We start from the raw sequence: 16888 nt of genomic DNA on the forward strand, positions 1-16888 counted from the left end.
GTTAACTACAACGACTGTTCTCCCACTTTTGCCCTTTTCCCTTTATAAACATATTTTTGTAAGAAGTATTTATCTAAATATATCTCTACGCATATTGTGGATCAAACTGTGGATCCTCGTAACAAAGTCTAAGCGCCCTAAGATTCCAGTCTGATTGAATCCTCCTCGGACTCTCTCTTGGATTACCAATAATTTCTTTGCAGCTATGGGTCTTGTAAGTTTTTCTATCAGGCTGCAGATGTTCCTCAGCACGTGTCTGGGATTGGACTTTTTAGGCACGCCAGGTCAGTGGGCACGCTACCTCCGCTGGGACGCCAGCACCCGCGGTGACCTCAGCTTCCAGTTCAAAACAGAGGCCTCCGAGGCGCTGCTGCTGTACTTTGACGACGGAGGCTACTGTGACTTTCTGCAGCTGGCGGTGGCGGAGGGCCGGCTGCAGCTGCGCTACAGCATCGACTGCGCCGAGACCGCCGTGGCGTCCGACAGGAGGGTGGACGACAGCAGCTGGCACTTTGCCACCCTGAGCAGGTATAACCTGCGCACGGTGTTGGTGCTGGACGGCCAGGCCAAAGCGGACGAGGTGAAACCTCAGCGTCAGTTCATGAAAATAGTCAGCGACCTGTTCCTGGGTGGAGTGCCTCAGGATATCCGCAGCGGCGCACTGACGCTGCCCACGGTGCGAAACATGCAGCCCTTCAGGGGCACAATTACAGACCTCAAATATGGCATCTCACAGCCCCAGTTCCTGGGAAGCCTTAAGGTGCCCCTGGAGTCGGAAGGGTGGTGCACCGTGAACCCGTGCGAGAACGGCGGCACGTGCATAGTGGTGGACGGAGAACCGGTGTGCGACTGCTCCAAAACCGAGTACAAGGGCCGCTTCTGCAGTGAAGGTAACGTACCTTTTTAGTCTCTCACGTCGCCGTCATTCATCCTGATAAACTGGGGCAGGGCTCCAGCTGTGAAACAGACTCGCTCACTTCAACTTTGAGCTGAGCCGCTAAATGGGATCTATCACGCTTGCTTCAAGGGCGTTTTTCACCCACCGCTGTAACTGTGATTTAAAGTAAGGGGGGGAAAAAAAGAAAAAGAAAATACTGCCTCTGTGCAGACCCTGATTTTACCGCGGAGCCTGCAAACATAATTTTACTTTCACTCTTCCCTTTTCGTCTCTACCGTATGTACTAATTAATGTCTGAGCTGTGACAAAAAATAATTCTACACAGGGTCACGATGTCGAAACACTATTGACTGTTTTAAATACAGGTTTTGTGTTCATGATGAAAACACCATCACTTCTGTGTTTGTTATCAGATCATGAATGCGACAGTGTGGAGTTTGGCATGTTGTTGGAGGGAAGTCCTCAAACGAATTGGAACGTTACGGCAAATTAATCTGAATTTAGCCAGAAACAAAAATTATAGGAGATTAACTGTCACAAAGAGAAAGCGGTTGGTAAATGAAGGAGATGCAGAGACGATTACAAGACGTGTAAACGGGTTCAACTCGGAACTTACAAAACTTTTAATAAATTCCACGAATAAAAGTCTAAATACACGTAAATCACATTGAATGTTTTATATGCAATCTCATGAAGGCAAACATGCTGAATTGACAGTTATTTCATCACCCGCTTTATACACGCAAATCTTTGGTCAGTCAGTCCCGCTGTACGGTCTGGAACATGAGGCTCATATGATCTTTTAAGGACCTAAATGACAGACCCCACGTTTAGAAAGGCTATGCTTGATGTTAGAGTTGTGCTCGGGATCACGAACATAATTGTGATTTGATCTTTAAACTCGCCAGTAATGAATGTTTAGAGGCTGCAGACCTGGTAAATTCAGCACTTTTCTTTGCCCCAACGTGAGAAAACAACACATTTTGGAACGACGCGATAAAATAATCGCGGGAAAGACTTTGACGTAGGCGGGACGTCCAGAATTGTGGCGTTAAGCAGGCGTGTGACGGCGAGTGTTCTGCCACAGCCGATTTCACCTGTCATGTTACCATACAGGCATGTTACACTGCAACATCATGACACTGGAGCTCTGGCCTGTTTTCTTTTTTTTTTTTTTGCATAACTTGGTAATTTATCTCCCGAGGCAAAGAATTGTGTTCGCTATTATACCGGCTATCGCTGTATCTGGTGTGTGTGTGTGTGTGTGTGTGTGTGTGTGTGTGTGTGTGTGTGTGTGTGTGTGTGTGTGTGTGTGTGTGTGTGTGTGTGTGTGTGTGTGTGTGTGTGTGTGTGTGTGTGTGTGTGTGTGTGTGTGTGTGTGTGTGTGTGTGTGTGTGTGTGTGTGTGTGTGTGTGTGTGTGTGTGTGTGTGTGTGTGTGTGTGTGTGTGTGTGTGTGTGAAATCAGAAAGCTGATCTAAGCCCAGTTAGCCATTGAGGCGCAGGTTAATGGCATGGGTCCTGCAGGCAGTGATAAGGATGCCTTTGGAGAGAAAGGGGGCCTCCTGAGCCCCCTCTTCTTCACCCAATCACAAGATGGCAGGTGTTTTATATCACTTCCCTTTGTGCTGTGATTTTTGCCCGAGCTGCGTTTCAATTGCTCCACAGCTGGCTGTACCCGGGCTAAAATTGATTTCGTTTAAAAGAAAAGCCCTTTTACTCTATTTCCTCCCATGTAGCTCCTCCCCCGCGGACCAAATAAAAGGCATTTTCATTAGCTTTATGTAAAAAAAAAAAAATAATCTTGGATTTCTTGTCACTTGACAAATCCTGGGCTCTGAACATTCTGTGATAAAAACCCATTTTGTTGTGGTAATTGTGAACATGCAGCTGGCACATGAAACGAATCCAGGCACCTCTGCATTTTCATGTCCGCCTCAGAAGGAAAAAAAAAAAGAAAGAAAGAAACTCCAGCCATGTACTTAATTATTCACAATCAATAGGCATTCTCCGGGCTTTTCCAAACCAGCAGCTTCCAGCAGCTGAGGAGACACAATAATCGCACTCCTTATAAGATAATCAATACCACTTAAATGAGAAAGTCGCCAAACTCTCTTTCCTCCTTTCTCTTTAATTAATTCAGATCGGAGGTGATTTGGTTGAATATCTTTGCTCCGCAGCCCCCTCCCCTGCATCTTTGACTTTCAGGCACCTCTTTTAACCTCACAAATATGGAATTTACATCCCATTTGGGCTGATGCCAAAGCTCCAGCGCACAGACAAAAGGCCAGCGGATCTGGAATTTAAAGATTAGGTTTTTTTTTTTGTTTTTTTTTTAATCTATGGGGTGGGGGTCGGGGCTTTTCCTTGCTCCGAGCCTCGGTGGCTGCTGAGCCGCTTTGCTTTATTTTTGCCCAGCTGATTTGAATGTATGTCATTCAAATGACGGGCGGAGATGTGTCACGACGGCCTTTTTTTTTTTTTTTTTTTTTTTTTTTTTTTTTTAGTCGACTCATGCTGGATGACGGGCAGGGGAGGACGAGCTGGTGTGTGTAATGTGCCAGGGAAGCAATAAAATAAAAAATGTGATGGCTCAGTCGGGTCGTCGGAGCGGCTGTCAGACACAATACGCTTCCTGTTTGATGACCTTCCCGCTCTGAGGACCAGTTAAATGTTTTTGAAGTTCAATCGGCGCCATTGTTTTGTTTGCCGTCTTCAAACATGGTGAGTTTTCTTGAGGTTTAGCTGGAATTTAAGCTTCAAAGGGTTCTTTTCATTCCTTTCTTTCATTTACAATAATACCAGTCTGCATTGCCCGTTTGTATTTATATAGTCGAATATATTAGATAATTAAAGTCGTGACGTCATATCGTAACTCACCACTGCCCCCTAAGGCACTCGAGAGGAATTGCCTAAATTTGACAAATTGCATTTTTTAATGTTTTTCTACATTATTGTGTACTTTCTACCTCATTTATTTAATTTCAAGCGAAACACTGAGTGTGTTCAATATTTTGAATTAAATGTGAAAGCATCAGATATATATGTGTTGGTTTTTCCAACCTGAAGGTGGCACTAAATAATACAAAGTGGATGGTTGTAATTTCCAGGTGTTGAGCTCCTGTGGAGGAAAAATTTTGCTTTATCTTTTGGGGGGGTGTGGACAGAAATTTAAAAGCACTTCATAATACAATTGACAGTGACCCCCCCCCCCCCCCCCCCCAAAAAAAAAAAAGACTTAATCCTTTGGGGCAAGTTTGATTGCTGTGAGAGTTACATTATATTTTTACAACAATCAGGCAGATGTCTGGCTCAGCAACTCCATTTTGAACATGTACATTAAATTCTAACTCAAATTATTTACATTTTTTAGTTGCATGTTTTTGAATTGATGACATCACCCTAAATTGCATTTATGTTTACTTCACTTATGACTAAATGCAGTTTATATCTACTTTAAATGTGGTTAAGTTGACATTTATCATTTACCATTACACAGTCTTGGGGGTCACTGACGGCAAAGAATTCATACAGTAAACTGTTGTTGAGCTGGAGACCATCGTCGTCTGGGGAGAGTGAATATCCTCATCTGATTATCTACAAATGCACTGCAAATAAACAAAATTTAAGAAAAGAGTGGTAAAACTTTAGATTATGTAACCTCACACAGTTCATACTGAATGTATTGGGATATTTGACCTTCTGAAAGAGGGTGTCACTTTTTGGACTTTCAGCTTATTTTCCTCCCACGTATCCTCCTTCTCTTTGGCTCTTTTGTCCTCAGAGCACACCAACTGCCCCCCCCCCCCCCCCCCCCCCCCCCTTTAATCCAGCCCCCTGCGCTCCGCCATGCGTGACTCAGTGAGGCTTGAGTGTGAGCGGTCTGGTGACCCTCGTAGGTTGAGACGCTGCCTTTTTCCAACCTTGATTTACAACCTCCACACTGGGACCCGCTCCCGTTGTTGATTTATGTCCGCGCCCTCCCCTCTCCCCCTCTCCCCCTCTCTCCCCCCACGCCTATCTGCCTGACTGCCTCCTGCAAGGCAGTGATAGGTGAGGGAAGGCAGGCAACTCGAGCGGCCCTTAGAGAATTTAGATTAGTGATTGTTAAGGGATAAATAACATGCTTAATGAGGCTGGCTGAGGTGGATTGCCTGCTTTTTTTTTTTTTTTTTTTTTTGGAATACATTTACGTAAAGAACGTGGCACACTTTCATTTTTAGAAAATAATTTGAATTTTAGCACAAAACGTACCACCAGAAATGTTGTTCAGGAAAACAATTGAGCCATGAGTCTTTGTACTTGCTCCTGTTTTTCCACATTTAAGACGTGGTTCAAAGGTGGTTGTTGCATTTTAATTGTCAACCCAATAAACTAGAGGGTCGGCTACAGTTCCCTTTTAAGAGCCAAATGCACCAGTGATTTAATACATTGCTATCACGAGGGCAGGTTTAACAATTAACTAAGAATATTAACTAAGACCTCATTTACATGTTTAAAGTGAAACAAGGTTCTCAAAAGCCACCATCTTGGATGTCCAAGCCATTGATTTTGCCTGATTCTTTGCGAAAAGCCGTCTCATGACTGAATGAATTGTTAAATCTCCGCTGCAAATCTGCCTTGAGGAGCACAAGTGCTGAATTTGCCTCCGCAGCCAATAAACACATAAGTCTGTCCACTAATTGACAGGGTCCGGGGCCAGTCGAGCAGCCGCTGGGATTTAGAGCCCCCGTCAGCCATCGGTCACGTTCAGCCCTGGACTGGACTCCCTCGAAAAAACGATGCCTCCAAACTCGAGATGTGTGGCTTGAAAGAAATGGGAACGCAGAGAGATTAAGTCCTTTTAAATTACCGGAGCGTCATTTGTGGAAGAGCGTTACTCATCCCTGCATGAGAGGCGGACTCATGAGTGCGGTGAAGTGCAAAGACGACTCTACGTTCCCAAAACTCGGCGAGTGAGGAAACCAAGACGGCGAGTTTCTGCTGTCAAATATGTCTTTTGACACTTTGTCCTTCAAGTCCTGAGATTGAAGAGACGTCAACAGTGTTTATGAAAATACAAAGAAGAATCTTGCACTATGGTTGGTTCAATTCAATATCCTTATCTAGATTTATTTTTCTAAATGAACCCAAAATAAAGCTTGTGATTCCCACATTGTGATGTTAATAAGACAGATGTGATCCACTTACACGTTTCCACTGCAGAAATTACAACAGATCTTACAAGTCTTAAAAAAATAATAATGATAACGATCTAAATATTTATCAGTATTTTCTGTTTTCTTCTAAGTCAGACAAATGGGTTCTTTCAACATGCCTATTTTTGTGTTTCGACTGAATTCTCCAGTTTTGGATTGGAAAGATAGGTCGAAACTTAAAAAAAAAAAAAAGCATTTTAAAAAAACGCCTTCCTGTCTGAAAGAGAAGAAATGAGAAAATACATATTCAAGATGTTGGACCGACTGGGGCTAAAAAAACTGGATTAGAAAACCTTGAGCGATATATATGTGTATATATAAAACTAAACTGGAACATGAATCTAATCCAGTCAAATCAGCTCAACTCCCGTCTCTGTCATGTTATTGGCTCTGAACACAGATCGACGGCTGGGATATTTCTTCAAAACCTGAACAGCTCATGTTGGGGCAAAGCACAAGATTTCACAAAATATATATCTATAATCTAATTTACCTCCTGTATTATATGAATTGTCCCCATCATTTGGAAACACTGCATATTTCAACCATAAATACTTTTATAAGCTTCATGTATTGGGTGTATTATTGTAGGTAGGTTATATTTGTCAGTGTTGTCTGTCTGTAAATCAATCTGTGATTTGAGAGATTTGCCAATGTGTAAAATAATTTGTCAATGCGAACTGGAATCTGCAAAAACTCACTGTGCGTAACACTTCCTGGTGGCCTGAAGATGGTCTTGCTACTGTGGTACAGGTCAGCCAAGCCTGTGAGCCTGAGCTCGGGGCACAGAAACCCTGACATCACAGATCTGAATCTTCTCAAGTGTAATAGAAGTCAAATTGTGATGCCGCACGACCCGCAACTGGTGATTTGTCTGCATTTTCAGCTCTTGTTGCCGAATACGTATGACTTTTCAACAACGAGTATCTTCGTACGCATTGACAAATCATATTTCATTGACAGATTGCAATACAGATGAGCAGATTTTTTATTTTTTTTTTTAATCATTTGAAACTTTTGCAGATTCCAGTTTGCATTGACAAATTCTTTTACACATTGACAAATCTCACTTCGGACACACGGATTCAGATTCAGTATGCATTGACAAATAGTTTTGCCACAATAATGCCCACATGTTCATTGTCCCGTCTTCTTCTATCCAGCTTTTCATGAGCAGTGCCATCTCTGTCTTGTGAAGCGTCATTGGAGGTCGTAGCCAGGGGTATTGCAGAGGAGTGTTGCTCCCTGTATAAGTGGGGAAGTCCATCCGAAGGCTTAACAATAGAAATGCACGATTGCGCTTCCCGCCCAGTCAGTCGCTGATTAGCCTGATGTGTGTTTCTGAAGGGCGTTAAACAAGGCAGACACACATGTCGAGAACATGCAAACTCAGAACGGCCCCGGATCAGTAATTCCTCGAACTCGCGATGGCTGCGTTTAATGAAAAATGATGGTCTCCTACATTGTCCATTCCCCCTGTCCACCGTGCAGAAATGAGAAGACAAACTCGCTCACAAGTCTGCTTGTCACCGGGCTGACGGCCCAGCAGCCACACACCACTGACACACACACACACCCCGACCCGAGCAGATGGCTTCAGCAGCCCGTGTGTTCATATCAACATGAACCGTGGCTGTCGGTGGAATCAGCCAGCGAGGAGATTGTATTGGTGTTACAGTAGCGATGACGAAAACAATAATGATCAAGCCTTCAGCACTGCGATGACTCAATCCTGCATCCCGTGGGATGATGGATGTATGTGTGTGTGTGTGTGTGTGTGTGTGTGTGTGTGTGTGTGTGTGTGTGTGTGTGTGTGTGTGTACTGTAAACGCTTTTCATGTAGGTTTTTCCCTCCATGTTTATAGCATGAAGGAAAAAAAACCCACAAAACAATCGGTTAAGCCAGCAGTGACGAGAGAAAGCAGATTTTGAAATGCCTCATTAATCGCTGCGCTCTCCCACTTTTATCCAGCACATCATGAATCATCCCTTTAAGTAATCCACTTTCAGCTCTAATCCGTTGCTATCCTTGCCTCACCTTTTTTGGGGGGGTATTGAATTAAAAGAGGGAGTCATACTGTTACTCTTAGATTATGTTTCCTGTGATGAATAAATAAGTTTGTCAAAATGCCGGTGAGTCACATGGAAGAAGGCAAATTTTAAACGCCAGAATTTCTGGAGGATATGAAGGTTTCGCCGGTCCCCAGTGCAGTAACTGTATTGAACTTGATGCTCGAGCGGTTGATTGTTCTGTCCAAAGGCACATCATATTAAATATTTATGGCTTCACATACCTCTCTCTCTCTCTCTCTATCGCTCTCTCTCTCTCTCTCTCACACCAAAGCTTGATGATCAAAGTCGACACAACAGTGGGGAAGGAAATTGTTAAAGGAAGTAGGTCAGAGATAGAGAGCAAGATGATAAAGCAGCAGGGAGGGTGACTGAATACAGCTGATCATAAGGAGAGAGCCACAGAGTGACTGGGCTTTGGATGATAGATTGGTCGCAAAGTCTAGAGTTGGCGGAAAAAAAGAAAAAAGATGAATCGGCTAATCTACCTGCCGTCTCACTAAATGGGACATTTCTATGTGAACAATGCGATTGCCAATCTATAGGAGCGTCGTCGTTCTGAAATAACCTTTAGGAAAATATGGCCAGCAGTCTTTCTCTTGCTGCAAACAAGTGGATTATAGTTGCCAGGAACCACCCAGACCTTTGTTTCGCTGGTTTGGTTACGCGGATCATGAATTGCTAATGTGTGCCGCTTTGGCTCAGGCAGTTGGTTAACTTCCATCACATGATCAGCAATTCGATCCCCGGCTTCGCCTCTCCGTGTGGGTCAGCGTCTCTGGGCAAGACTCCGAGCCCAAAGTCGCTCCTAATGGTGTGTGTGAGTGGAACGTCGGTGGCTTTGAGAATTATAAATAGGCGGTAAAAACATGTTGTGCAAGTGAAGTGTATTAGTCATTCCAATTCAGACAGAGCAGCATCATTATAGGAACTTTTCTTATGATGTATTTACGGTAATTTATTATTATGTCATAATTGCAACCATTTTTAATATGATAAAGCCAATAAGGTTATAAATTGCCAATAGTAAAATATTCTTTACAACCAAAGTTGTCCACTATACCTATGTTAATAGGCAAACTGCCAAAGACGGTCTAATTTTTGTATATTTTAATATTAACTGCAGTAATGTATTTAATGAAAAAGATAATGTTGTCAAATGCCCCTGGTATAATATCCTAATAACCAGTTGCATTATTGGAAAGAATGTTACTACTACAAAGCCTTTATTAAAAATCTTATTAGCCATTATTACACTATTGCTTGTTATTTACCAATTCTATTGTCACCAAAACCTGTAGAGACTTCGACAGACGAGTTCCGGTTTTAAGGCTCAAATCTTGAAAGATGTGAGGAGAGATCTCCATGAGACAAACGTTCCGCCGTTATTCAAGTGGATTGACCTTTTTATGATGGAGTATAGTTGGTCTCAACAACGTTTACGTTGGTGGAGCCTGTCTAAGACTGTAGATTGTATAGCGTTGGGCGACTTGGGTGACAGTTTTGATCAGTAAAGACCCAACAATCAAGCTTCAAACACTCATATCCTCACGTTTGAAACGATCCGCTTATACTCGGCAACGATGAGCAGGTAACTAACTCGGATATGCTGCACTTTATCCACTAGATGAGCCTCACTTTACCTTTCAGTGGCCATAAGCTCGTGGCGGATCGCTGTGTTGAGTTGAGATACTATATCTGACTTTTATACAGGAGACTCAGGTTTATGTCCCATAAAATAAAAAACCCTGCAAATAATGTTCCCCTTTTTTTATGAACTGTAACAGCCAATTGTCCTTGACCTTGGTCGTAGCGCAGCTCTCATGTGCAAATGTTGGAGGAAGCAGTAACTCCTCCTACAGTCCCACCAAAATGATATTGTCCTGCTTCGTTCCTGTGTACAGTAATTAGTGACCTTCAGGGGTTTGGACAGGTTTATTGTACTTTATAAAGCTGCCCCTCCCTTCTTCGGGTCTTCGTGCTTTGCGCTCGGCCAACAGTGCCCTCACACCAGCTCTTTAGTTCATGTATTTCCTCCAAGGTTGATCGGGGGAAAAAGTTACATTTTCCTAAAATGTGTTACAACTTACAAAGTACACAACAAATACATTGATTACAAAAGGCCCAAATTCATGGTTGCTATAGTAGTAGTAGTAGAAGTATAGTAGTATAAATCACAAGCCCTATCAACTCAATGTAATTGGATGAAACATGGGTTGACATAAGCTGATTCTCAAAATATTCGTAATATACTCGCCTGGTTGTATCGAGTACATGTACTCAGGGTAGTATTCGACCTGATACTGGCATCGGTGCATCCCTTCTTGTGAACATATGAAATGCCTTTATTATAAGCAGCTATCAGTGAAAAACCATCAGATTTAATGACATTATATGTATATATGATGAAAAACCTAAATGAAAGCATACTTTGATTATAGCGAGTATCTCGTCCAATAACGCTGAAGACCCTCCCAACATCCGGCCACACGAGGTGATGAAGAGATGCTGCCTTTAGTGATGATGAGCTCGCGTGTTGTATTTTTTATTTTTTATTTTTTTTGTCGTTCATGTGGAGGGTGTGCTCAGGCGGGGGTTTGGACGGGACAAATTATGTTACAGCATGACAGGAACATCACATCGTTTTGAAAAGCTCGGAAAACTGTCGATGTGCGGAAACTACACACATTCTGTCACGTTACTGTGTGTGCGTGAGTGTGCGCGCATATTTGTAGAACAATTTACAGCCTGGACCTTTAATAGTTCGATTCTGTATTGAAATCAATTTAATAGTTTAATCATAATCATTATTACAAAACCCACAGACTTAGACTTTATCTTTCATTAGAATACATGGATCAATTTCATGTTATATATACAGTTGCTCTGTGGGCCTGGACTTTTTATTATTTCGTGCCACCATCAGGTCATATTTTTCCCCGATTGCCGACTGTAAACAACAACAAAGGATGAAATTATCGCGTTTCTTGTGTGTTTCCAAGGATTTTGCCGTATATTCAATGTTTCTTGGAGTTTGGATATGATAAGACCTGAGAAACATCATTAATATGGCTTTAACCCATTTTTTGCTACGATGTGATGATACTGGAGCCTCTGCAGGATTTATTTTGTTTGTTTGTATTGCCTTTTCACAAATGTTTCTATAACTTAAGTATCTTTGCTGAATTGTGTCTAAATAATTCAAAATGTCTTCAATGGAAACACAATGACCAGCCTTGATATCATGTGCATCTTCTTTGAATTCCACCTTGAATTTATTGATGGTTTTATATCAAATGTTGCTTGTTTTAACTTCTTTAACTTTAACATGCACATGGCTGCGCGCACTGCCAGCCATCTGCATGGAGATGATCTGTTATCGTTTGCATGACAGACAACATGCAAGTATTAAGGGTGTTTGGTTTTTTTCTAACGCTGGCTTTTTCTGCTTCTTTTCTCTGTCTCCTTTTTATTCCAGAGGTCAACAGCAAAATGCCAGGTGAGTCTGAATTAAAAAAAAAAAAAAAAAAAGGGTCTAATATAAAACTTATTGCGAGGTTAGAAAATATTTGTGGATTTTTGTTTGTTTAAATGCAATACAAACATGGTCAATTGTGATAGATTCACACTTTTCTTACATTTACAAAGTTACTCTTGAAAGATGATTTCTACATAGTTAAAATTCTCTTAAGTGCTCTAAATAAGTAAAGACAAGACGTTGCTTTCTGTATTAAGCAATGAAACAAGGTAATTTAATGTTATATGACATAAGTTCACATAATTGTGGACTAGAAGGTTGTTTGTTGTGTAGGAATTCTGAAACTATTAGAGCATTTTCTTAACGCACCATCTTGGATTTAATTATTTTCTTGATATGTTATAATGTTGAAAAATTCAGTGTGAATAGAAGTTTTTAAACAGGGAAAAAAACTGTTAACCCTACCAAAAATACCAAGTTTTGAGTCGTTGTCTTTGACCTTTTAATGCTGGATACCGAATTAAATTAAACCACCACAAGTCTGCACCCTCTAAAAAAAAGTATTTTGTATTGAAACATGAATCTAAAGTGCCACTAGTTGTTGAATCAAATTAAATATGTTGATAAAATATGAAGAGGATCAAATATTTGCTTACACATACTTGATTGTGTGTGGATTTAAAGTTTATTTACTTTGAAAGGCCGATAAATTGCACAGCCATCAAGTCTGTTTAAGAAAATCACTTATGATTCTTAGATAAACCATAGTGCAATATGAATACAGTAGAGTCAATTTTCACTCCTAAAATAAAACTTTTAAGCGTTTTAATGCCTCCTGTAGTACCTCACGTTGAAAGATCACAATAGGTTAAACGTCATCCACCTGTCAGAGTAGAGTACCATCGGCGTAGAGCGAAACACTGAAGCTGCCACGGTTTGTTTTACACACCCACAAGTGGCCTGTAAAATCTCTATAGACTGAGCTGCACGTTTGGATGAACTGCTTGTGAAGGTCAGTCTCTAAAAGGTGATGACATGCCACTGTTGTTTCCACCGTCTGTTAACCGCTGCCTCGAGCAGTCTCGGGACAGTGGCAGCGGGTATGAGAGGGTGCAGCAGGTCAGTGCGAGCTCTGCTCCTGAACTCACACCACAGACGAGGACGTGGGTGTGTGTGTGTGTGTGTGTTTGAGAGTTTTCTCCTGAGGAAGCCTCCTGTCCAGGAAGCTTTGGGTCTCCTTTTGTGTTTGGACGTCATGCGTTCTTCCTCTCCGGAGACGCATGCAGCGTCACAATACCTGACAGTATTGAAACTCAAGTGTTCTCTTTTGCTCAAGTGTTCACTGTCACTCTTCCCTCTCTCGCTCTCTTTTATCCCTCACTTATCCTCTCAAGGCTTTGCACATATGATGGCAGAACAAGGTATGCCCCCCCCCCCCCCCCATCTTTTATCTCCTCTCTACCTTGTTGTGTTGGTGGTTTTAGTGTGGATCTGCATGCCGTGGTGTTGGTGTGGAATGTTTATCTAAGTGCATGTTTGTATATGCATAGTGTGGTTTTATTTACGTTTGATGCAGATAACCCATGATTACATATTTGGTCAAATCGGAGTGAAAACGGAAATATTTTTTGCTGCAAGAAACACGTTTTTGATATACAGAAACATGTGCTGTACTGGAAATGAAAAGTATGAGCCATGGTAAGTGTGCTGAGTTAGAAAAATAATAACAATACACAATGTGTGTACAGTTTACTTCAGCTTTTGGGTTTATGTCATTATTGCAAAAAGAAATAAACAAAAAAAACAACCTGCTAATTTGATGTAATTCTAGTTAACAGTGACAGCATGTGGCTGTACAGCGCCAATGCTTTTTCACAGTAACACATGGATATATTTTTTGGGAAAGATAACGTTTTTTAACATAGTTGATTCCCACAGAATCGGTGCATTGATAAAAGTAATTAGGACAACATGTTTCTGTTTTTCCTGATTGTAAATTAACAGGATATACTAAGTTGAAAAATAAGCTTTGAATTTCTCTCCAAACAAAGTTTGGCCCTTTTTTGTTGAAAAACCAACTTTATAATATGAAAACATATTTTTGTAGCTTTTTTTGTCACTGATTTATATACATATGTATGTTTAAAGAAAGTCAGTGAGGGTTTTTTAAATTAGCAAGATGAATTTGGATGACAAAAAAATAGTGTTTTTGGAAATTAACAATTTTGAGGAAAATGGAAAAGCAACGTTTTCCTTTAGTTTCTGTGGATTAATAACGATAAAAATGACGATAAATTGATGCATTGTTTTTATGGCATGTTACCTGTATCATCTCTTTATTAAAAAGCAGGAGTTAAAAGTGTGCCTGAACCAGCCACACTTAGCTATTCCTTTAACAATTGAGATTTTCATCGATGTAATTAATGAAATAAAAATCATGAAAAAAAAGAAAAAGATGGTTAGAGCACAAAAAATATGGTTCAGAATAGCTTTCAACATTCAATTGAATCTGAAGATTCTTAAAATAGCACACTCATGGATATTTTAAGTTGGATGACCAAAAATAATACAACTTGTTGAATGACATATTGAAAAGGTACCCAGGTTGGATTTAGTATTCAAACATTTCAATTACATCAACATTTCTAATTGTAGACTGCTGTCTTACCAGAGATAGAAAAAGTATAGAGCTTTTAATTTCCTTAAATTGTACTCAATTAACATTTTACCCAAGTATAATTTACTCTTTGTTAGTACTTTGAGTATCTCTTACTTGTTACCTGACTGCATCATAAATAGCAGGTCTCGAAAAGTTGTTTCTTAGATTTGTCCATTCACAGCAGATTTCTCAGACTCTATTACAAACGGTTTAATAGAAGCGTATGATGGCTATTTCTTAAACTGGACTTAATTATTTTCTATTATCAAAATTGTATATGAGCTTTGTTTTTGGCTTGCTGTTTTGTATTGTACCAGTGTGGCTTTTTGTGAGATCTCATTCAAAATTCATTCAGACTTTAACTCAAGTATATTAATGTAAAAAAAATAATATATATATATATATATATATATATATATATATATATATATATATATATATATATATGGAAATTAAACTACTGTAATTTGTTTTGTTAAAAAAATAAAAGTTTTCAATGTTAATTCAAATTTTGGGCGTATTCAGCCACTTCTCGATTTCAGAAGTATCAAATTAGTTGCCAAGTTAACCTAAAAGTACAAGTTTGCATAAATACGACTAAAATAGATTTATTGTATTGTTGTCTGTGCACCACCACTGTTACCGTACTTTGTGTCCTCTGGTTTCATGTCTTGCATGCTTTAAAGATGTACAATTTGCATCCCAGTTGCTGCTGCTCACCACAGAATCCTCATGACGCGTCCGCAAGAATTTGAACTGACTTTTCCCTCTCTTTTCTCTTCCTCCTCTTCCTCCGTGCCTGGGCTCTCTCGGCGGTGGACACTCTCTCTCTCCCTCCCACCACACCGCTCTTCTAGCTAAAAGCAAAGGTACAGCTTTTTCCAACTCTTTCGTTTTCCGCCTGTATGAAAAGCGACGCCTGCTCTGTGAGTGCTTGAGCGCGGGTGCGGTGTAAAGTGTTTGACGTCTTCGTGTGCTTGCCTGCCTGTGTTCAGCCTCTCTTCTGTCGCCGTTTCTCACTGAGGGGTGCTCGGATTAAGCGAGTAATTAAGACGACGTTAATTGTCGGAGAAGGGAAAAGGAGACTGTGATGCTTTGTGTGTGTGTGTGTGTGTGTGTGTGTTTTTTCCCCTCACAGTGTGTGTGTGTTTTGTAGTTTGTTAGAAAGGCCCGCAGTGTGTGTGCAGAAACGCCGTGAGGCAGCTGTGTGATAGAAAATGAACAACCGTCAGTGGGGATCAGTTTTCAGAACGAGCCTCTCCACCCTCTTTCACAGTAAACCAGGGCATCCACTCATGACTTAATTCATCAGCTGGGCTCAAATGACAAGATTATAACGCACACTATGGGCTGATGGAGGCAGTGACAGGAGTGTGTGTGTGTGTGTGTGTGTGTGTGTGTGTGTGTGTGTGTGTGTGTGTGTGTGTGTGTGTGTGTGTGTGTGTGTGTGTGTGTGTGTGTGTGTGTGTGTGTGTGTGTGTGTGTGTGTGTGTGTGTGTGTGTGTGTGTGTGTGTGTGTGTGTGTGTGTGTGTGTGTGTGTGTGTGTGTGTGTGTGTGTGTGTGTGTGTGTGTGTGTGTGTGTCTCCCTGGTCCTATAGAGCCTAAAGATTGCTATAGTGCATTATGTCCTTTCTCTTCTACATCAACGGGGCTATTAAAAATTTAAAACCCCACCTCCTTTTTGACTTGCGTCCGACAGACGTGGACCCACGAAAGTTGACCGAATCCTTCACAGGGGCTGAAATACATCGAAGCACGTGAGAGTTTTTCCACCTTTGAGTGTTCTTGAGGGAGATTTCAGAGCCTCTTCACAACAGCAAACTCATCCCTCCGCTTGTCGGTAAGCGCGTGTAAGTCCTGCTCAGCAGGAAAGATGACAGCTTATTTGTGTCTGTTCAGACGCTTTAAAACTCTCGCTGTGTGCGAGTTTAACTGCCATAAACTATCCGTCCGTCCTCCCGTGAACGCTGCTTTGGCGTCGGCAAAATCCGAAGCTCGTGTCCTAACGGTTATGATTTCGCTATGACCCTGTTTGCTTGAGAAGAAACTCACTCAGTCGTCATGACGACAACATTAGGAATGTCAAATGTAAGATAACATTTGCATTTATTAAAAAAAATGTGTTTTTAATCAGTTTCTTTTAGAAACCTTGGTCATTCAGTGTTTACAGCATATTCCTCCAAATAACTCACGTTAGTAGTGAGTTGTACACACTGAGAGAATCGAAGCTGAATCACACAAGTACTGATTTCTCTCCGCAACCTCAGGATACTACAACTATGCAGCATATTTCACTCTGCCCCGATGAAAGTAAGGCCCCGTTCACATTTCAAGTAAAAACTCATTGATTTTTCGTTTTCGTTTCAGAAAGTTTTTGCGTTTTACACAGTAACATTTTGAAAACGAAAACAACAGACACGCTTAAAATGATCTAGTGAGCATGCCAGGCCACAAGGTGGTGCTGCTATTTGTTTTTGTAAAGAAACCACACACACACAGGTGCGCTCGGAGAACAATGCGCAATAAACGACAAGAATGGGGCGAGGAAACGGACATTCGTATGGACAGACGACGAAGTTGGATTAC

At 41.2% G+C, this 16888-nt stretch overlaps 1 protein-coding gene across 1 annotated transcript in view; it reads left to right on the top strand.

The window, feature by feature from the left end:
- Positions 1-205: 205 nt before the first annotated feature.
- Positions 206-16888, top strand: part of nrxn3a (neurexin 3a) — a gene marked incomplete at both ends in the record, with an annotated part of 158309 nt that continues 141626 nt past the window's right edge. Inside the window, 3 exons of the mRNA XM_080479543.1 lie at positions 206-890; positions 11643-11663; positions 13037-13063. Of these exons, the coding sequence (XP_080335669.1) occupies positions 206-890; positions 11643-11663; positions 13037-13063 (733 nt within the window). The remainder of the gene's footprint in view (positions 891-11642; positions 11664-13036; positions 13064-16888) is intronic.

Source organism: Lipophrys pholis (assembly GCF_963383615.2).
Source record: "Lipophrys pholis genome assembly, chromosome: 14".
NCBI classification, from domain to species: Eukaryota; Metazoa; Chordata; class Actinopteri; order Blenniiformes; family Blenniidae; genus Lipophrys; species Lipophrys pholis.